General features: G+C 33.2%; 3 protein-coding genes across 4 annotated transcripts; 1 reads left to right on the top strand and 2 right to left on the bottom strand.

Moving 5' to 3' along the window:
* Positions 1 to 8: 8 nt before the first annotated feature.
* On the top strand, positions 9 to 15,935 carry LOC132746752 (leukocyte receptor cluster member 8 homolog). Of its 2 annotated transcripts, none has more exons than XM_060736003.1 (17): positions 9 to 161; positions 2,259 to 2,512; positions 2,845 to 2,890; positions 5,134 to 5,260; positions 5,425 to 5,665; positions 6,167 to 6,223; positions 6,804 to 6,947; positions 7,267 to 7,382; positions 7,887 to 8,049; positions 8,169 to 8,528; positions 8,683 to 8,827; positions 9,214 to 9,303; positions 9,617 to 9,751; positions 10,266 to 10,334; positions 10,588 to 10,717; positions 11,240 to 11,447; positions 12,144 to 15,935. In XM_060736003.1, the coding sequence occupies exons 1-17, from the start codon at positions 141 to 143 to the stop codon at positions 12,301 to 12,303; spliced, it is 2,466 nt and encodes an 821-aa protein (XP_060591986.1). In that variant the 5' UTR covers positions 9 to 140; the 3' UTR covers positions 12,304 to 15,935. The 2 variants fall into 2 exon arrangements, with proteins under 2 accessions (XP_060591986.1, XP_060591985.1); XM_060736002.1 differs by having other exon boundaries at positions 7,884 to 8,049.
* LOC132746747 (uncharacterized) lies at positions 3,313 to 4,670 on the bottom strand. The gene is made up of 3 exons (XM_060735997.1): positions 4,535 to 4,670; positions 3,722 to 4,006; positions 3,313 to 3,490 (listed from the first exon to the last, which is right to left on the bottom strand). Exons 2-3 carry the CDS (start codon positions 3,981 to 3,983, stop codon positions 3,390 to 3,392), a joined length of 363 nt encoding a protein of 120 aa, XP_060591980.1. The 5' UTR covers positions 3,984 to 4,006; positions 4,535 to 4,670; the 3' UTR covers positions 3,313 to 3,389.
* Positions 15,936 to 17,400: 1,465 nt separating the features above from the next.
* Positions 17,401 to 19,650, bottom strand: LOC132746746 (alpha-(1,3)-fucosyltransferase C-like). Its single transcript, XM_060735996.1, has 2 exons — positions 19,561 to 19,650; positions 17,401 to 19,307 (listed from the first exon to the last, which is right to left on the bottom strand). Exon 2 carries the CDS (start codon positions 19,287 to 19,289, stop codon positions 17,979 to 17,981), a length of 1,311 nt encoding a protein of 436 aa, XP_060591979.1. The 5' UTR covers positions 19,290 to 19,307; positions 19,561 to 19,650; the 3' UTR covers positions 17,401 to 17,978.
* Between the last annotated feature and the right edge of the window lie 2,437 nt (positions 19,651 to 22,087).

The raw sequence follows: 22,087 nt of genomic DNA, 5'->3' as shown, positions 1-22,087 counted from the left end.
CGATCCTTCACGGAAATTACCGGAAATTTGTGATTGAGATAATCGGCAAGGTGTTCCGAGTGGCAGAAATATTTTACGCAGCCATTTTTATTTGATTAAAGAATTATTTAACGCGCAAAACGACAAAATAAACGCTGCTTATGGTTCTCTCCGACTTACAGGTACAGTGGAATGCTTAAATTTGTTATTTCTGTAACAATATTCCGTAATAATTAGTTGCAATATTTCACTGTAGCCCTGGATTTAGACACAATATTTCTGATAAATTATTTCGCTTCGTTCACATGTCGTTTCCAACATAAAAAGCAGAAAATTATAATGAAATAGTACAAGTCATATACTCCCTCTCACACTCTGATCTAGTCTATTGATATTGTCCCGGTATCGTCATGGATTATTATTGAAAATTATGAATAAATATACGATTTCCATTTAAAGGCATTAGCTTGGCAGCCAAGCCAGTTTTTCAACATAATTTTTCACTCTGGTAAAACGGAATGAGGGTATTATAACTGTGTTACAAGCCTATTCAATTCATTATGTATGGGTTGTTGTAATTTTCAGCACCTATTACTTTCTGATCACTGTATTGCAAGCTTACACATCATGTATTTAGTCACATGACATAGGAAGTAGGGAAGACGGACAAAACCCCACCAGTTAAAACCCCACCACTCAAAATTTTATAGAGTGGACAAAACCCCACCACTAAATTTTATAGAGTGGACAAAACCCCACCACTAAATTTCACAGAGTGGACAAAACCCCACCACTTATTGGGCAAGATTTGATGAAGTATAATATATATAATACACACATTTTTTTCACATTTTATTTTTTAATTTCAATATAACATTTGTGTAATATAAGAATGAACAATTTTATTAACAATGCATGTACATCTTGCATGTGCAATATGCAAAAAAGGTGTTACAAACTGTACAAAAAAAACTTAATCCAAATTCCTGAAGAACAAAACAGATTATTTATTGATGTTTTGATTGCAAAAAGGTGTTACAAACTGTAACTCCTTATTGATGAGTTGTTCACACATTATTTTGAGTTTCTGCTGATGCACAATTGTTTGTTTTTTAACATGTTTACAAGAAAGTTTTGTCCACTCTATAAAACTGAAGTGGTGGGGTTTTGTCCACTCTGTAAAATTTAGTGGTGGGGTTTTGTCCACTCTATGAAATGTAGTGGTGGGGTTTTGTCCACTCTATAAAATTTTGAGTGGTGGGGTTTTAACTGGTGGGGTTTTGTCCTACATTCAGGAAGTAGATGTGCTTTAACAGCACTTGGTCCTGAGAATCAGAATGCTTTGTGAAAAGTTGTCCATCGTCGGATACCCACGATTGATAAACATGTCACATAACATGCAATCAACCATGGGTAAAATGAATCGATTTGCGTCGATATACAGCAACAGGTGCGTAAAATATCTACCAATGACATCGCGTTTAACAAATCTATATTCTTCAATAGCGGAGGTAAAAAACAATAAGAAAAAAAAAATGGCAGCGCCCACGGTTAAAAACTGTTGCACGTGTCTTGCTAAAATCATTGGCAAAAACTATCGCCAAATTAGTTCTTCTGCAAGCAGATATCAATCATAAAGGAAAAATCACGCTGTAAAAGTAAATTATCTATACTTTCTTGCTGGAAATCGTTTAATTTTTCGATGTTAAACTTTTTACGTCGTCTATGGTTGTCGCAATATTGTCTGTAATACCGAGCGTCGTACAGAACGAGCGTTTTGATTGGTTTTAATCGCCTCATGAAATCGTGAGGCAGCCAATGAAATAGCTGCCTTTGACACACCTCTAATCGACTGAATATCGGCAAAAAATCCCACGGCTGATGAATGATAATGGTTTGGCCGTGGGTATCCGACGATGAAGTTGTCAGGAATTTCAGAGAAACTATAAAAATTCATTTGCACATACCGTCTTGTGCCCTACATTGTTTTTTGTCCTTCTTCTGATTAAGTAGAAGTCTCAGATGCCCAATAGGAATGAAACCTGTTGGATATTTTTAAAAATCAAAATGCATTGAATGTTTCTGCCAATTTTCTTCAACATAGGGCACAATTAAGTATACAAATTATTATGAGATACTTCATCAAGTCATCAGTTGGCAAGGTCCATGTTCTAAATTATCATCATAATAAAAAAGGCACTAGCCGTGCTCTTGTTGTATATTGCATACTATTATCTATTTTATAAGAATTCATTCAAGTGAAATTTTCTATTTTGTAGAATCGGGAAATGAATGAAATGGAAAATCCTACAGTGTTTGATAACCCAATATGGGAGACAGCGAGAAAGGCCCTTGAAGCAGTATCCCCGAAGAAAGGTCAAAATCAGCAATCAGATGCAATGCAGAATGGTGGTGGAGGTAACTTCTTAAATGGTGGAGGAATGCCACCCAGGCCAGAAATGTCTCCACAAGAAATGTACTATCAGCAATATAACAACTTTAAGCAGAACCAGAACATGCACAATCAACCACCGTATGTGTACTTTATATATTTTATTTTGGACAAACAGGATTATTATTTTGTTGGAATTTGTATGGCTTGGTTTCTACGCAATAACAACTTGAAAATGATTACATACCAGTAAATAACACTTTTATTATTCTGTAGAGGATTTGAGATTTATTATTATTATGTTATGGCCTCTGTTCGATTTTATTGAGGTTTAACTTTTATGGAAATGAAACACAGTAGTTATAATTTAGTTTAAACATTTACATTTTACTTAAAAGAAAACAACAAAAAAAACTGTAAGATATTCATAACAATGAAACGAAAAAATATATCTTGAATTTATATTGCATTAGGTTTTTTGGTGGGATGCAGCAAAACAACGGTCCACCTGGCATGTGGGTAAGTGTTCCTTGTTATATGGTTTTCATTATTATATATGTTTGAAAAACTAATTCTGCTGTCAATAACAACTATATCAGGGAATTCCCCAGGATTTTTTTTAAGCGCTACAATTTTTTAATAAGACGGGGGTGGGTGCGGGAGGGGGTCTTGACCCCCATACCGCGTGTCGAAAATTTTTGCCATTTAAGGTGTCAAGATACTGCTGTGGGCTGTTTTAAAACAAATAATGAAAGCTTTTCACTTGATAAACATTTTCTTAATTTTTATTATTTACTTTTTACATTTCCAACAATTCAAATAAATAAACAATTATATATAAACACAAGTTCACAAAATGTGATCAACATTTATATGTATGTGTGTGTCCTATTTAAATGAGTATATTTCAGTTGTTTTTTTCTTCAATAACATCATTAAAAGAGGGCCTGTCTTCTAGTTTGTTGTCCTTCCATGCCTTGACTGCCTTCTCAAAGTTGAAAGATTCTAATGGGGGTCCTTACAGGGAGACGGCAAGAAGATAGTTTAGAACTTTAACAGAGAGACAATTCCTGTTTTCAGTCTTAACTCTCTTCAGGCAGCTGAATCCTCGCTCAAAATCTGAAATTAATAAATGAAAGTAATCATTTATGTTAACCTCATGTCTTATATTTATATTGTTTGTTTGATGTGAATATTTGAAAATTTAAAACTTCCAGCCTGTTTAAACTTAACTAAGTAAAAAAATTTATATTTGAAATGTTGAAAAACATCTAGCAAAGTGTTATACATCTGCAACTGTCATTGGAATTTCATTAATGTTCAAGAATGAATGAATTTAATAATGCTTACCTGCAGTAGAGGTTGGGAGGAGGAGACCCACAGCAGCAATTCTGTAAAGAGCTGGATGACTGGTAGAAAGGTTGCCAGTAATCCAGGTCATGGTCTGGTCGGCTGACTGATCAGTCCCCTTTAGACTGGCACGTACCTGGTGCCAGTGGCTGCGGCACTGCTCCATATCTACACCAAAGTGCCTGCAGGCCAGCTCCTGTATGTCCTGACAAACCAATGCTAAGGGGTAGGACAGTAGATTGCACTTCACAAAGCTGTCCATGAACAGGCTCGAATAAAGAGGGCCTGCAAAGTTAATATTTTTTTCATTTTGGGGATTCAATGAACAGAAACAGATTACAAGATATTTTTTTAATTAAAAAAGAAAATGACCAATTGGCTGTCACTAAGTGGGATTGTTGGTGTAAAGTTTTTGTTGTTGTTTTCAATCATTTGCAAGTTGATAATCAACAGTCGTAAATATTTTCAATGTTAAAGTAGCCATCAACCAAATTTATTTCTGAATATCTATGCAGTTTAATTCAAGAGTAAAAAAAAAGCAAAATGATCCTGAGACAGTTTCAACGACATTGCTCACAAAAAAACCTCTTAAAATTGATAGTGAACTAGGCTTCCCTTATTCGTGTTAGACATATTATTTTTTTGAAATCTTAATACTACAGTACTGCTTAGACGTAACGATCATAAGAAAGTGAAAGATGAAATTGAACATTACACTTATATTAAGACAAAGAACCTAAATATCAAACTGTTATATCGCATGTCAATTAATGCCAATTATATTATCAAAGCAATAAAAGTTATTACACCTACCTGAAACATGTAAATATCACACATGCCGCGTTTAATTGCACCCATCTCAATACACGGTAATTGACAACACCTGAAAGTGCACCAACAGTCGTCTGCAGACATCGATGACAGGTGTCTGTGACGTCACACAGTCGAAAGGCAATCAGTGTATCGGGTTTGTATACGCCTCGGGTAATTATCTACACAGGACATGTATATTGGCTTGTTTATTTGGCTAAATGGGGCTAATTTGGGGTTAACTTATAGACACAAAAGAAAGGGATATCGGTCATTTTTTAAAGCGCTATGAAACTTTTAAGCGCATCTGGATTTCTTGTTCTGAAATTTTAGCGCATCGGTGCCGATGCGCTAAAAGCGCCTGGGGAATTCCCTGCTATATAAATATTGTCAATCTGCCAGCTGATATAACTATTAATAGTGGCATATTTCAATGTCTGAAGACACATGTATATTGTAATTACAGGGAGATGTTTTGATCTATGAATGTTTCTAGAATTGCATGTAAATATTTAATTTGCTTCTTAAAATCTCAACATGTTAAAAAATAAATTGGAACTCTTAAAAATACTAGTATTCAGGTTTTGTTTTTAATATTGCAGTCAGGAGGATTTGGTAGACCAGCTCATTTTCAAGGACCACATCCAGGACATGATGGACAGGATCCAAGGGGATTTAATCCAAGGTTCATGAACTCTAGGCCAAGATTTCAGCATGGAAATAATATGGGTGAGTTGTAAACATCTTGTCATTTGACTAATCATGTCTTTGTAAGGAAAGTTGTCCTATGGTCACCATTATTAGATTATTTTCTAGCAATCTTATTTGATGTATTTGTTTAAAACATCTACTGAAGGATATTTTAAGTATGATAAATTGATAACCACTTACAGGTCAGCACCCTGGTGCTGGAGGAATAAGATTCAGCATACCAAAAAGAAATAAAATGCAGCAAAATGGAGGAAATTTCAACAATCAAGGTCCACCACCGAACTTTGAGAATAAGCAGAGGTTCTACAGTCCTTCAGGTCCACGACCTCGGTTTCCAAATAACATGCCAAACCAGCCTGCTGTGCAAAACATGCCACAAAATAAACAACCTGAGAACAATGAACAGTCAAATGACCAAACAAAGTAAGTTTTAGATTAAATTTGTAGACCTAATGATCAGCAATGTCTAAATACATGTACATAATATATTGTTCAATAAAATGCCCCACATTAAATTACCGCTGCCGTAAAATATTGATTACACCAATGACAGATATGGCTTTTTCACAACAAATTTGCCCACCCTAACAAGTCGGCAAAGTGTTGCTACTTTGCTTTTAACAAACTTGGGATATATCGAACAATGCTTAAATGTCCCATTGAGTTCGTTATAAGCGTAGTTGGCTGTACATAACAAAACAGGATAAGTTTTTTATTTCAATTACAGTTGAGACAATAAGAGACAGTTGTATGAAGTAAAATGATTCTATTTATAACATAAGAATTGAAAACATTTCCTTTATTACAACTTCATTTTGTTCAAATTATGTGAAATGTGTTGGAAAAATTTGTGTGTTAGGCATAAAACTTATATCCTTCCCTAAGATTATTTTTATAAATTATCCCATTTCTCTCTGATTTTAGTAAGAAAGAGGGTGATTTGGCAGAAAAAGCAGCTGGAGAATGGCCACCAGCTCTCAAGTGAGTAAAATTATAAATGAGCCGCGTCACAACAAAACCAACAGTGTGTTTGCGACCAGCATGGATCCAGACTAGCCTGCGCATCCGCGCAGTCTGATCAGGATCCATTCTGTTCGCTATCAGCTTCTCTACTTGTTATAGGGTTTGTAAGCGAACAACATGGATCCTGATCAGACTGTGCAGATGCGCAGGCTTGTCTGGATTCATGCTGGTTGAAAACCCATTATGTTGGTTTTATAGTGATGCGTCTCTGATGTTTATTTAAGAATTTTTATGATGCCAGATACTGCCAGGTGTGTATGACTAAGTAAAAGTAATTTAACATCTGTTAATTAAAGTATGGCAATCAATTTACCCTGAACATAGCCAGTACTTCTTTTTGTTAACCATGGCAAAAAAACTATAAAAAGTTAAAGAAACAAGGTAAAATTATTTGGCATATGTCATTCTTCACAAAATATATTACAAAAGTATTTCCCTTTTGAAATTGAAATCTCTTGGATTTAGGTAGAAATTGAGATAAAAAAATGAAGAAAAAAAAAGATTTATCTGAAATTTTAAGATTTTACATAATTTTCAGGAACTGGGTACAGAAGGCATTTTCAAGTGTTAGAGATGACCCAGACAAGGATCGTATGGAAGCTATCTTAAAGGAGAAACTCACAGATGCATTCACTTCTGGAAAAGCTTTTACAACTAACTGGGATGTAGAACCCCTTCCATTGTAAGATTAATAATACATAAATGTATTGTTGTAATGACTGTGCTTATAGTAGAAAATGGCTCATGAAAGCTCAAAATGTATTCCAGTTTCTATGACAAGAAATCTGTCCATGATGGACTTTTATACTGTCAATATCATGAGAATATGAGAATATTTCATTGAATATGACTGATTGTATAGATAATTAGATCTATATACAACTAAAAAGAAAACAATGATAGTAATTTTACTCTTAAAAACACACACACACTAAAATGTTTATTTAAGAATTGAATTGCTAATAAAAAGTGTATTTTAATGTGTAATATTGCATTTTCAGTACACCAAATAGCAGCATGGTACAGGATAGAGGTACACCGAAAACAAAAAGAAGTAGATGGGATCCCCAGCCAACAAGCAGTGCAACTAAATCCCCTGATATGGGAATGACACAAGGTAAACAGTCAAATCAGATTCTATCAAACGCCTATAGTAGTATCTGATTATTTGGATGTTTTCACATTAACAGATTAAGTAAATTTAGTAAATTTAATGACCCTGTAATCATTTTCTTTTAAAGAGAAATTGGAGGAACACGGTGTTATTGAATATTGATATATTTATGGATAAAGTTTGAGAGTTAAATTTAGTCATACAATGTAACAGAGGTTGTCAGTATTCCCAAATTAACCCACAGCCTGTAAGGACAAGGAAAATTTCTACAGAGTTTACTTCATAAATATCATATGGACAAGTAAAAAAAGGTTTTAGATAAAACGGATTAGTAAGTCAATGTCAGATTTTGCTGGCCCTAAATGTGCATTTACTGAATACTTACTAATTAATATTTCACATACTGCGACATGTGGATTGCAGTTTAAGCTCTGTTCAATATTTGAAACTTCATCTTTGTCTATGTAGAATGATTCATGCTAATGATCATGTGTATTTCTACAGCAGGGTCTGGAAGAGGTTTTAATGCTCGTCAAATGAACATGCGTGGACAACGTGGCCGCTTTCAGCGTGGGCGAGGAACTCCAGGCCAGAGAGGCAGAGGTCGAAGATCATTTTCAAGGGGAAGGTCATTCTCTAGGTCCAGATCTAGATCAAGATCTTACTCTAGGTGAGTGAAGAATTTTCCAAAATTCAAATAGTTAATAAAAGTACTGCAATGTTTATTTAAGAAATGTAGGCATGAAAAAAGGTTTTCTTATAATAATTACAGTTTTGTGCTTCTTGCAGATCCCCTTCTAGGTCATACTCAAGATCTAGGTCAAGGTCACCTGAACGTAGACGTAGAAGAATGTCTTCACCTGGTAGACACAGGCGTAGGAGGTCAAGGTCACACAGTAGAAGCCGTAGCCGAAGTAGCTCATTATCAAGTCGTTCCTCAAGAGATTACTACTCCCTTAATGTAGAGCATCCAAAAGGACGAGGCAAGTTTGGTCGTGGAAGGGGTCGTGGAAAGGAAGACAGAGGTAGAGGTAGGGGTACTCCTAGCAAAACTAGAAGAGGTTCAGGAGACCCAGCCAACGAAAACCTAGGGAAGAAGAAACAAAACAAACAACAGAACTTGAAAAACAAGTCACCTAAAGGAAAAAAGTAAGCTAAGTTTCTCTGACATACTTAATAAATATGCAATTTTACGAGCACCATGTATAATGGAATTGTATTCAAAAAGTAACAAGATGTAATAAAAAGGTGCATGTGTTGGTTTTAACTAGATTTATCATTTTGATACAATATGTTTTTGTAGATTCCCCCAATTTAAAGTTGAGAACAGTGAGGAATCTTCAGAGAAGTTGATGTCAAGAGCAAAGAGATTTGGCAATCAGTTGGACAAGTCTCATCCTAAACAAAGGCTTAACTTTGCCGTGTCTTCAATTAATGCCACTAATGATGTAAGTTTATTTTGCAGTTTATTTTTCAGTATTGAAGCTTATACATCAGGTTATTCTTTAATTAGTATGAGTTTGTTAAAGATAATGTTAAATAAAGATAATAGAAGGATGTCTTAAAATGGAGTTATAAATAAATGGTATGATTTAATGAAAACATGTTCAAAAAATAAGTTTGCTATAAAATTCTTGGGCAAGACTGACAAATGTCATAGGCACCTTGGAAATATAATTATTTTCTTAAGATGGTTGATAGGTCATGAAATTTTCTTTACAAAGTGCATAAAACAGTCTGGTATCAAAACATTGTGTGTGTACTATACTACTATGTTAGTTGTAAAAAGCATGTAACTTATGTGGTTAAATTTTATATTATTTTCTGTTGATAGTCGGATGAGGATAGCAACATGGACTGGAGCAGTTATCATATCATAGGAACCTGTCAGGATCTTGAAAAACAGTATCTAAGAATGTCAGGGGTATGTATATAAAACATTCATTTATACTTTCATGTAGATTACATAATTACTCATGAGTTAAAGATGATATTCTCTTTTTTTTGTTACTGAGTATTTACAAGGCCACACATGAAAGCTAGCTCATAATATTGTTTTATGTATTTCCACTTCTAACATATTTCATGACATTCATAACACCCATCATAAAATAGGGTCATTCTCCCCACCCCCTCCCTAATTTGTTCCGTTTGAACTGCTAATGTGATGGAAGCAAATTTTTAGAATATTTTGTCAGGAATCTCATTATTATAGTGATGATCATTTGTATTAATAGCCTCCTGATGCAAGCAAAATCCGTCCTAAAGAAGTGCTAAAGAAATCATTGGTAATGGTGAAAAATGACTGGACCTCCAAAATGGATTACAGATATGCTTGTGAACAGATGAAAACTATAAGACAAGATCTTACAGTAAGTGAACATTTAACATTTAATAGTTAAGCTTTATATATCTGCAGCCTTTAGTTTACAAAAGCATTGTGTGCATTTTAATAAACAATACTTCCAAAATATTTGTCTTAAAGAGCAAATTGTCTCTGCAAGAAATTATTTCTAAACTTAAAACTCTTCGTAAAATAATAGTATGATATTTTGTTCTGGAACATTTTATTCTGTTTTTTTTTTGTCTATATTCATGTTTGTTAAATCAAATGACATTCTATGTTACATCTCTTTTGAGTATCAACCAGAAGATTATGGAGACAATATATCTTTATTGTTTGAAGATTTCATTAAAATATTTGACATAACTTAATATCCTTTAAATAGTTGAAATAGTTAAGACTACTATTCATTTTAGTTGGACTGAAACATTTCCTAAAAAATTTGGTTTTTGTTTCACAATTATTTGTAGTTGTATGAACTATTTTAATGATTTATACTCTGTAATATTTTATTTATAAGTTCATGTAATAATTTTTTTCAGGTTCAAGGTATACAGGATGAATTCACGGTGGAAGTTTATGAAACCCATGCTAGAATAGCTATGGAGAAGGTTAGTGTTCAGTTCTACATTTCCTACTTGTAACATATTTAATTATAAGCAATGAGTTTTTTTTTCTCCCATTCTCTTTAATTAATAACATGATTAAACCTAAATAAAGGGTAAGTTTAATTGTAGATTTTGATCATTTATTTAAATTCCCTTGAACATCACAAAAAGAATGTAGGCTTATTCATTGTGTTGTGAAGTAACATACTTATGATACAAAAATGTAGATGAAATTATGTAATATGATATTTTACAGGGGGATCATGAGGAATACAATCAATGCCAGACACAGCTGAAGAACTTGTATAAACAAGGACATAGTGGTAACAGACAGGAATTCACAGCTTACAGAATACTTTACTATATCTACACTAGCAATTTAGGTGGTATCCTTTACAATCAAATATATGTCGGTTTACCAAATGGAACTTTTTTTAAACTTTGAATTATTATCGATCAGCAATGTAGATATGTGAAAACGGTCTCATTTTGACAAAGACAGGACAGTTGTGATTTAGCTTTTGTGCAAAGTTGTGCTTTGTTTTTCTCTCTCTGAAACATCTTTGCAATGCATGTATGTTTTTTGCAATAAAACATGACACATTATATGTTACACATTGGTGGCTGAGTGGTTAAGATAATTGACTCCAAACCACTTGTTCCTCGCCATTATTGGTTCGAAACCTGCCAGCGACTGGGTTCGTTCAGGTGAAGAATCTATCCAGGTAGCTTACAGAATGTTGGTGGTTCTAATCATGTGTCTTTCCTGCATCTGAGGCATCTTTAATAAAGCTTGAGAGTGGCCATATGACCTTTACAGTATGGATGTTAGTGTTATTGATAAGTGAAAACCAAAAGAAATAGTAATATCGTAATTCACTGTAGTTTCTCCTTAACTATTAATTCAGATTTAAATACTGCATTGACAGATCTCAGTAAGGAGGATAGAAAGGATGAGTGTATCAAACATGCCCTCCATGTAAGATCAGCCTGGGCTTTAAGTAATTACCATAAGTTTTTCCAGCTATATCTTAATGCCCCAAAAATGGCTGGATATCTAATGGACAAGTTTGTAGGGCGGGTTAGAAAGTCAGCTCTGAAGGCTGCTATTAAAGCGTATGTATCCAATATTGGGATTTACTTTGATGTAAATTATAACTTTATTTTTTAATGACTTTAATTTTTCAGATTCTAAAGTAAGATGGCTGTGCAGAATTAATGATAATCAAATATTTCTTTCTTATTGTAGGGATATGACTTGAAACAGAAATGAGATGTCTCTATTTTGTTTTCTTTCTTACATTTTTTGAAAGGTGGGTTTTATCAGAAAAAAAAAATGTTTATTTAATAACCATAATGTGACCATTTTTCTTTTCAGCCACTTAATAAAAAATTGATTACGATATATATATAAATTTAAAAAAAAAAAATTTTGAAGGTCAATTTAAGGTTTCTTAAACCAATTATTGGTTTATGAATTTATCAAGGTAATTCAGTTATATAATGATTATTTGGGTGAGTAGTAATGAGGATAATTATAACTAGTTAAATGTATTTTAGATAAATATTTAAATGAATTGATTTAAATGCGATTTTGGTAAGTAAATCGTAACTATGTCTTTGGTAAGTAGATGACAACACTTTGGTAATATTTTGTTAAGGTTTTGTTTCGTTTTGTAAAGTTGTGATATGTTTTGTTGTTGTTGTTTGTTGTTATGATACTATGAATGCTAACATGTTTTGTTTCTCTTCTTTTTCATTGGCTGTTTGTTGGCCCCCATCCACATGCTTCACCTATTCCTATTCATAAAGATATCGTCCAACTTTACCAGTAGAATTCATTGCGCCGGAAATTGGCTTCTCTGATCGCTCTGAATGCCTGGAATTTCTCAAAGAGATGAATGTCACCTTATCTGGGGATGAAAGTAAAATTGACTGTAAAGCTAGTTTACCCGTCGTAAATGCATGGTAGCGTGTCTTGTTTGCCCGAAGTAGGAGAGTAAGAAAAAAAGTTAAGAGTCCGATTGTATATGGTTTAAGGCTAGGAAGATGCAGTAAAAGCTTGTCCTATCGTCCTGTTATTGTCATTTAGTCTGGTAAGGTTAAAATAAGGGGAGTTCTGATACACAGGAGGTGCGAGTTGCAAGGTCACGTCCAGAGGTGAGATGGTGAAGTCCAGCGTAGACAAGCCAAGCATATAAGCACGCGGAATCCAAGTTGTACAAAATTCTTCTGTCACCCATTTAGGTTAAAGTTCTATAATGTTCTACATAAGATGTCGGGTTGGTCCTTGATGGTTAATAATTGGTGAAGCACATGGTCAAGTTCAAGAATCAATTTTTAATCTGTAAGAAGATAAAAAATTATAAGACAATAAAATTAAAATTATTAATAATCCAGATGCTCAGCTTTAATAATGACCACATCAGAGGAAGAAAATGGGTTAAAAATAAATTTAAGATTGACATTTGAAATCTTGAAGAAAAAGTAATCTTATGGTAAAAAGAAGAAAGTTTGAGGGAAAAGTTTTGAATGAGTCTAAAGCTTGCTATTTATCTAAAGACTATTCTTTAAAGCTGTCATGTAATCAACCATCCTTTGTTGACATTTTTATAAAAGTCATAAAAGAGTTACATCAAATACGGGCACCTACATCGATGACGGAAGAGGATTTGCACTAGCCATTAGCTGAATTAGGAAGATAGGTTTGTTTTACCATTCATTTGCTCATAAGCTATCTGGTCAAAGTAAAAAGGTCAACTAGAGATGAGGGTTCAAGAAGAAGATGCTGGTAGTTTGCTGATTTAGTTAAAGTTGTCAAATGGTTAATATCACAAGCAAGCTTTCTGTCCCGTATGTGAAATCCTATGCATTTGTAGCATCACGCGACGGACAAATTTTATGTTTAAAGAAATTGGTTGCTATTTGAGTTCCTGGAATGAATATCTATTATTTCTCCAAATATTTTCTAAATGTTGCTGCTTTGGAAGATTGCATTATCATGCAAGATGGACTTGCTTAAATATATGATGAACGGACTTCGTCAGGATTAATTATTGCTACAGGATTGCGTCTGCAAATGGCAGGAGTTCTTCACTTCAACTGTCACAACTCTGAAGGCTGTTAATGGGAATCTTCAGTCACCGAAGCATAATTATTACCAAGGGAATAGGTGAAAATGCCATCGTCTGTCCTGTCCCATTTCTTACCCATGATGCCATGTCTTGGCAGTCTTTGCAGTTGCTTTCATTTCAGAATTATTTTGCTGTCCAGTCTGGTATTTCTACTTCGATTCAAGTTTCCAGCGGCTACAAGATGTGAAGATGACCACCAACTACTAGAAACGGCTAGTTCACAGACATCACCATTCACTGAAACTTCCCGTCACAGATTACCCTCAGGGTTTTTTGTGATGGTGAGTTTTGGTGCAGCAGGAGATGATTGGATTCCAATGTCTACAAATATTACCACAAGTCTTTCAAACTTTTGTTAACTGTATTAAAACATATGTATATACATCATTGACAATGCTATACTCTTTGTTGTTGAAGAAAGATGTAGATTCTACATTGCTTAACATGTTATATGTATTCATAAATTTTGCATGTGTTGTTCTGTTAATTGGTTGTAAGTGTTTGTAAATACTAAGAATAGATGTAGTTCTCAATCGTACAAGTCACGATGAAATTAAACTGTTCTTTTTGATAGCTATATTTATTTGGTTTACAACTTAATGACCATGTTAACATTTTCAATATGATTTGTTAAAATGCTACATCTATATATTTTGTTTTAAATAAGGATATATTCAGCTAGGTTTTGCTTCCCTGAGCATTAATTGTGCAGAGTTGAGCTTTTATAATCAGATGATTGTTATCCAAATTTTTATATGTCACTCGAACCAATTTGAAATACTTACTTAGGTATTATTCTTTGATGAACCTTTACAAAGTTGTAAAAAAAAGGTTCCTTCTTAGTCACAGGAGTTGAAAAAAAAACCCACAACAGTTTTTGAGAATCTGCAGGGTCTAGAACTTTAAAATATTTTGCATAAAGCATTGCCAAAAGGTCCTCTATTTCAATTACACGGACATTTATGAAAAGAAAAAAGCTTAAAATTTTCTTCTCCAAAATTAAGAGAGTCCCATTTTCACGTTTTGATTTTCTTTTCTATTTTCCCAAGTGAATGATAAAGGCCAAATTTGACCTTTTTGTTAAATTTTGTTTAAAGTTTAATTTAGTGAAAATGAATTATGAATAGCATTTGCATGTTTTATTTAACTTAAGAAAAACTATTTATTTCAGAAATGAATTTTATCTAAATTCTACTGCTTCTCAAAAGAGAGCATAACGTTATCTAAAGTACTGTTAAATATCAATCTGTGTGTCTTTTTGGCTAATAAAGTTCTACATTTGTTGTATATTTTTGTAAAGACAGATTTTTAAATATTGAAGTTTTATATATCACAGCGTATCATATAGAATGATAATGAGTACTTAGTGAGCTCAATGAAGATGAACCACGATTTTACTGTGTGTGTGTGTGGGGGGGGTGGTAATATTGTATTTGATTGATATTTTGGTTTGGATTGGATTGGGAAAAAATCTTATTGAAGGTAAATATGTACTTTGTACAAAATCAGTTTAGCATCACATACCTTAGGATGTAAGGAACTAGCTTTCTTACCTATTGCGGTATTGTTTATGGTTTGTATTATGCATTTAATGTATTACTGTAATATAAGCAAATCTGTATCATGTGTTATCTTGCAAAATACACATAATACTTTGAGAAATTTGTGAATTAGTGCTCATGTTAAGAAATTTGTCAGGAATAAGAAAAAAGTATTTACTTTTTCCAAATTCTTATGCTGTGGGTTACATCATGATTTTTTTAGTAAACATGTTAAATTTACTTTAAAATTGGTAAATGAAGTTAAATTGATACATATTGGGGACATGTGATATTGTAATATATTGTAATGTATGTAAATGGCTCATAAAATTACAAACAATGTTATTTTGGGAATGCAAATACAAACTATGTCATCTATTAATGTGTTAATGGGGTATAAATTTTTTTCTGCATTTAATGTACCTACAGTCTTGAAAGTAGACTATTCATTTTGTCAATAAAGTTAAAATATCTTTGCGAAAATCCAAGCTGTAACTATGAATCTGTGTTTAAGTTTATAATTTGGTTATTATTTCGCCTGCTCATGGCAGCTGAATACTCACGTGACCAGTGCAGACCAAGATCAGCTGTCTGATAGTAGTCTGCCCTGTTCATTTTGAATCAGTATATATTTTGAAATTTTCTGTAAAATTGTATGAAATTTTGTTCAGGTTGTAGGATGGGAAATTCAATTAAAGATATTTAGCATTATAAGGCTAAAGTATGGTGTATAAAATAGACTTACATGACATTGAAGAGATGTTATTTTTGTAATTTTATGAGCCAGCTCTATCATTTCAGGTAGTGTGTAGTTTATTTTTCTTTCTCTATCTCTTTACTTTGTTGAACATATATTTTACATGTGAAAAATGATATATGTGATGTAAAAACTGTAAAAAAAAAGAATTAAAAAAAGAAAGTAAAAATCACTGAAAATGTTTGTTAATCCTTTAACTGCACTCACTTGTACACCCCTCCCATCCTTTAGTGCTAAGGTACGTGCACATACTAGGTACTTGGCTGGTTTAATTTTAATGGGATTATCAAGAACATGTGAATATTTGCTGTGCAAATGTTTGGACTTGTTGTTTTAATGAGCCCCTGAAAAACACTGTGTTAGCTCGATAATATACATACGAACAAACTGTGCGTATTGTATTTATAAAAGATGCACCTGGTCGTTGGTCCGGCTATTAGCAATTGTGTGTCTGCTGTGTAACTTGAACCAAATGGAAGGAATTCGAAACGACTTGGCAAGGTGGCAGAGATGTATAAGCATAATGAGTTGTGTGTATAGCGCAGGTTTGACCTTCCTCGGGTCAAGGGCACACTCAAAATTATGTATGAATTTTAAAATCTCGTGTCCGCCCGGAATTTTTAACCGATAGGAGAAAATAAAAAGAATTTGGTAGAAATGTTACTTGCATTTAAATCATGCGCAGAACGTAGGTTGGAGCTTTCTCGGATTAAAATTGAACCCCGTCCAAGAATGTCGCTTGACATTTATATAGACTTGGCACAAGTGTTCTGTGAATTTACAACCATAAATGCCCAGACATTAGATCGTGTGATTGAGTGGCTTTTAAAAGCTGGGTATTCTATAGCTCTATCGATTAGTTCTGCCCCACCTTCAAAGAATTTTGGTATATTGCTTTGCCTCTGTCGGTCGGTCCGTAGACCAAATGGTTTTTCGTCAATAAATAAAGAACGCTAAGGCCTAGGAACTTCAAACTTTGTTTGGGGATTGGTCATGACCAGAAGATGGCCCTATTGTTTTTGAGGTACAAGGGCATATTGACCTTGAATGCCAAAATGGTTTCCAATAAAAAAAACCCTCAACTCATGGTACTTAGACCTTCAAACTAAACAGGTGCATTGGTCTTGGCAAGATGATGACTTCTTTTGATTTTGGGGTCAAGGAAGGTTTAAACGGTTTGCGATCAATAACTTGAAAACCTAGCTATGGGCCATCAAACTATATAGGTGCATTGGTCTTGGCCAGTAGATAGCCCCTATTGATTTTCGGGCCAGGGGGTCAAAGGTTAAGGTCACATTAGCTTTGTATGCCTATCGATAACTCAACAACCAATGGACCTTCAAACTTCACAATTGACTGAAATACTGTTGGAAAAAGGCGTAAAATAAAACAAACAAATGCATTGCTTTTGGTCAGAAGATGACCTCAGTGGATTTTCAGGGTCAGAGGTCACGATCACATTGACCTTGTAGGTAACAACGGTATATGATCCATATCTCAACAACCCATGGGCCCTTTATTTTCAAACTTTACATGTGCATTGGTCTTAGCCAGTAGATAGTCCCTATTGAATTAAGGGTCAACGGTCAGTCACATTGACCTTTTCGGACCAATAACTCAAATTACCTTGGTTGATATTTTTATTAAACTAAACATGCTTTTGGTATACACATATCAAGGTCTAATGTAATATAACAAAATGGCTGTCATTAAGGAGGCCTACATGGTTCATAAAATTTATGCATATGCATGTATTTGGTAAGGTTTGCAATTACTTTGTCATAAAATTGCTGCACACAACCTTTACGGTCAAAATGATCTGTAGTGACTAGTCATGACCAGTAGATAACCCCTATTAATTTTTTGCACTAGGTCAAATGTCAGTTACAATAACTTGACCACATGACTAATTTGGCTGTCGATTTGGGGCATACATGTTTTACAAACATCTTGTTTTAGACAAGTGCTTAGAGGATGTAAATATATATTACTGCTTGCAATGCTATTTGAATTTGGTGGTGGTGTTGGTAGTTTTTCACTCTGGATCACTGAGTGGCCACACTGTACTAATTCATTTTAACTAGCTAGCTAGCCAGCCAGCCAACCAACCATCTACTTTAGGAACAACCCAACATGCGCAGAGGCCTGCTTTTCCTTGATGGATATCGGTGTAGATACAAACAACAAATACTGTATAGGAAATTTCTTAATAGTTTTATTTTGTTTCTTTCAAATCGTTAGCTGCATAACACAATCCTAACCATTTATTTATATCTTCGTAAGTTTTTCTATTTTGTTCTAAATTGTTCAGTTTTTCACATATATTGCAAGTTGCATCTCTGTACATGAAATCTCTCTCAAACACTTTATACTTGTCCTTAATCTTTAGATAATTTATATATTCCTCTTCATTTGACCCTAACTTGTGTAAAAACATTGCTAAAGCTTTAACTGATGAGAAATCTGCCGTGTTTATAAAAGAACCTTTTGGCAAGTATTTGTTATAGTCACCCCTCCCTCTAACAATTGTGATAATATCCATTTTGTAATAATTAAAAAACTTTTCTGTCATGTACTCGTCACAAAGTGAATTCTCAAAACCAAGATAAAATTTGTAATTATTGTTAATGTATTCTTTCAAATTCACCGGTGGTTTAAGTCCACATTTGCCAAATATGTCAACATTTACATACTTGTTTAACAATCGTGTGTACTTTTCTCTTTCAGAGTATGTCCGGCAATGACTGACGGCCCATGCCGCAGATTTATTTTTTCTCCGGAATATGTCAGAATAATTTTTCTTTGGCACGATATCTTTGGTAATAAGTGTTCCATACGGATGAAAAATATCCGCGTCCGTCCTGTAAGTCCAGGACCAATTAAATGCATTCTGCCAATAAGGGTTCATAAACTCTCTTTTCTCCATTTTCACGTGCACTGGTGACTCCAGAGTAAAAAATATCCAAGCTTGATCGGGATTCCGTAGATTTGCGGGAATCGGTGGTTTACGACCCATACCTGAATCAACAATAGAATAAACGACAGCGTCACTTTGTTGAAAGTGATTTTGATTGAAAGAGACCCGACAATTTTTATAATCGCACTGGTCCATATTAAAATCAGCAAACCAATTTTTCAACCAGCCTGGTGGATTCCACCATAAAATCGTTTTATTTTTTATCACCCCTGTCGAATTTAGATGGAACTTTGTATCTATATACGGTGAATATAGTTTATTAAATCCATTCTCTGTTTTGAGTGGATCACCAGTAGTCGTTTTATAATCTGTCTCGTCATTTACATCACTTTGTGTTGAAAATTTTTTCAAAAGAACTTCATTATCTAAAGTTGAATTTTTCGTCTGCATTCCGTCTACCATATGTTTTAACATATTATTTCTGTCCACAATATTTACGCCGAAGAAAATATCTGGGAACATATTTCCAAGATAGAGTAAAATAAGCACAGAGATTCCGACAATAACGACGAACATTGTCCGGAAATGTACTCCATATGTAGATGACATCGTATCACCAGAATAATTCTACAAATACCAATGATTGTTTATATAATTTATTAAAAATGCTTATATGTAAACGTAAAATTTAATTTAAATCTGAAGAGAATGTTTTTTTAAACTTAAAACGATTGAACTGTATTCTATTTATTGATAAAAGTGATTTTAATCATAAAATATTTTTTCACACATTGTTTTATTATATAGTAATGTCAATTATATAGTTAGTTTAAAACCTAAAATGAATAAAAATAGATAAATAAAATGCGCTGCACCTTACCTTTATACTTTTCCTTAATACTTTATTTTCAGCTATTATAAATGTACAATACAAGTTCACACGAAATAAAATTTTCCCGCATTTGCCATGAGCAAACTAAATGTCCAGCGTGCAATATGATCGACGATCCTTTGACAGTATTAAATCAAACGAGGAAGTAATTATAAAATTAAATATAGGTGTTATTTTAGAAAGATAAAAATGACATTTAAATTTGTTTTAACAGTTTCATCTGGATTAATTGTGATGAAAACCTATAAATTGTTTGATCATGCCGGAGTCTAACTTCTGTACCCTAACTCACGAGATTATATACAAAGTAAACGGGTGTTGGGTACTGAACTTGATTATCAACGGATAAAATTTTAATTACTTTATAACAATTCTACCTTTTATTGACAGGACAAAAATAAGGAGAATGCATGTTGAACTAACCAGTACTGCATGGTGTCGTATGAGGGGGAAATGAACATGACCCCAATTTTTGACTTCTACTTAAAATCAAGCTCAACGACGAAACGTTAACAAATAAGACCTTCTTACAATTTTTATTTTGTTAAATAACAGAAACATTGTATGTTATAAATCTTATAAGAATTGACCATAAGATTTTGGAAATTATATAATTTTATTGTAAATTATTCTTTTAAAATTATTTCATAAAATATAGCTTTAAACACTTTAAATGCATTATTACAATATCATTAAAATCCAAATCTGCTCCATCTCCTAAAGAAAAAATATTCATTTCCGATGCATAATGTGGCTTAAAAGCTTAGGACCAACCGCCTAAGAATATTTAATTTGAAACCATTTCTGCGTTACTGGATAATTGCGGTGCCATTGGATAGATCAAATGGTAAACGAAATACATGTTTATGCAAAAACTAGTAGAGAGATATACCCAGAAATTTTACACACACAAATTCTTGTCATGGTCCATACCTAGATCAAATGGTACACACACATATTATTGATAAGAAAAAGATCAGTCCCTTTATGTCAAAACACGTCACAAGAGTTCTGTATAAGGTGTGCAAATGTTTATGAAAGGATCTTTTTAAAAGAATAAAACAGTGCTTCAATACCAAGATGTGCTTGGCAAAGACCTATAAAAAAACAAACACACGCACACACACACACAAACGCACACACACACGCACACACACGTCCCTGTCCAATATCTGTTTTTAGATCAGGAATTTCCTAAATTTAGAACATTTGACTCGGTTGAAGTTGAAGGTCATTTTGTTTGTCATACACACAACAGCAAATCAAGGCGAGGGCCTAAAATGATCATATAAACAACCGCTATTAGGAAGAGCAACTTTTCCCATTTACATGTTTAATACTGGGCCCACAAGTACAATTCTTATTGTAAAACTACTATAACAATTTTACCAGTACTTTATATTGAGGGTGTATTTCCCACAAACTGCAATAGGTGAAAACAGGATAGAATGTTCTTTATGTAAAGCCACAGGTGATATTGACAACACAAGGTAAACATTAAATGTACTTTTTCCACAAGAAATAAAGTTACAAAATCAAGATAACAAGAACATATTTCAAGTATTTTTTATTTCCATAAAACGTTGACATTTATTAACAAATGACATTATATAAAACTCCAACAAATTCTTAAACTTTTTTAAGGTTTTTTCATAAATTCTGCGCACAGCTATATTCAACACATTTTGGCGGATACCTCTACTTTCTCTTAAAAATGGGGAAAAATACTAAAAAAAAAATATAAAAAAGTTTATAGATCAGAAACCAATGAAATATCGTTTATCCAATATTTCAGTAACAGAATGTTTAACTGAATTATATAGCAGAAGTTACAAGATAAAACATGTCAGCACCCAAATCTTTTATTTCTGAATACTTTTCTTTCAAGACTATAAATTTTCAAATTATTATGGAAAAAAAACCAGCATATATTTTCTTATGAAAATTATCTCTAAGAATATACAGCAATGTTTCAATTTAATTGTATTTAAAGACAATATACATGTATAAAGAATCCTGTCAAAATGAATATTTTGTTTTCCCACTTCAACAAATATAATGCAAGTGTGAATTGCACCAGAATGAGCATAAACAGTTCTTAGCAACATGCAATTTCAAAGGATTATCCTCCTAGTTAAAGACACACTAGGCCTCAGAAATAAATATCTTTTTCCTTCTTTAGAAAGGGCAAAAGTGAGTTTTATATCATTTAAATAATGATTTTAGCATCTGCTAGGTGCTTATTACCTGAAGAAATTAGCAATGAATGTGAAATTGTTTGTAATTAAAGTAGTAAAATGTAAACATAGCAGTATACTCAATACTAGTACTTAAACACTATACTTGTACTAAATGCCAAAAAGGAACAGAAGCATAAGGTGGTCCGAATAGTTTGCAAAAAGTAACTTTTTTAAAACTATAACAAGATACCTTTATAAGAATAATCAAATTTCTGGTGCATAATGGGGCTTTAAAGTTTAAGCATATTTCGAAAATAAGTATGATTTTAATTAAA

Source organism: Ruditapes philippinarum, unplaced genomic scaffold (assembly GCF_026571515.1).
Source record: "Ruditapes philippinarum isolate M1 unplaced genomic scaffold, ASM2657151v2 ctg6136_1_1_1_1, whole genome shotgun sequence".
NCBI classification, from domain to species: domain Eukaryota; kingdom Metazoa; phylum Mollusca; class Bivalvia; order Venerida; family Veneridae; genus Ruditapes; species Ruditapes philippinarum.
Note: the sequence above shows the minus strand (reverse complement) of the source record. Positions and strands in the feature narration are given on the sequence as shown.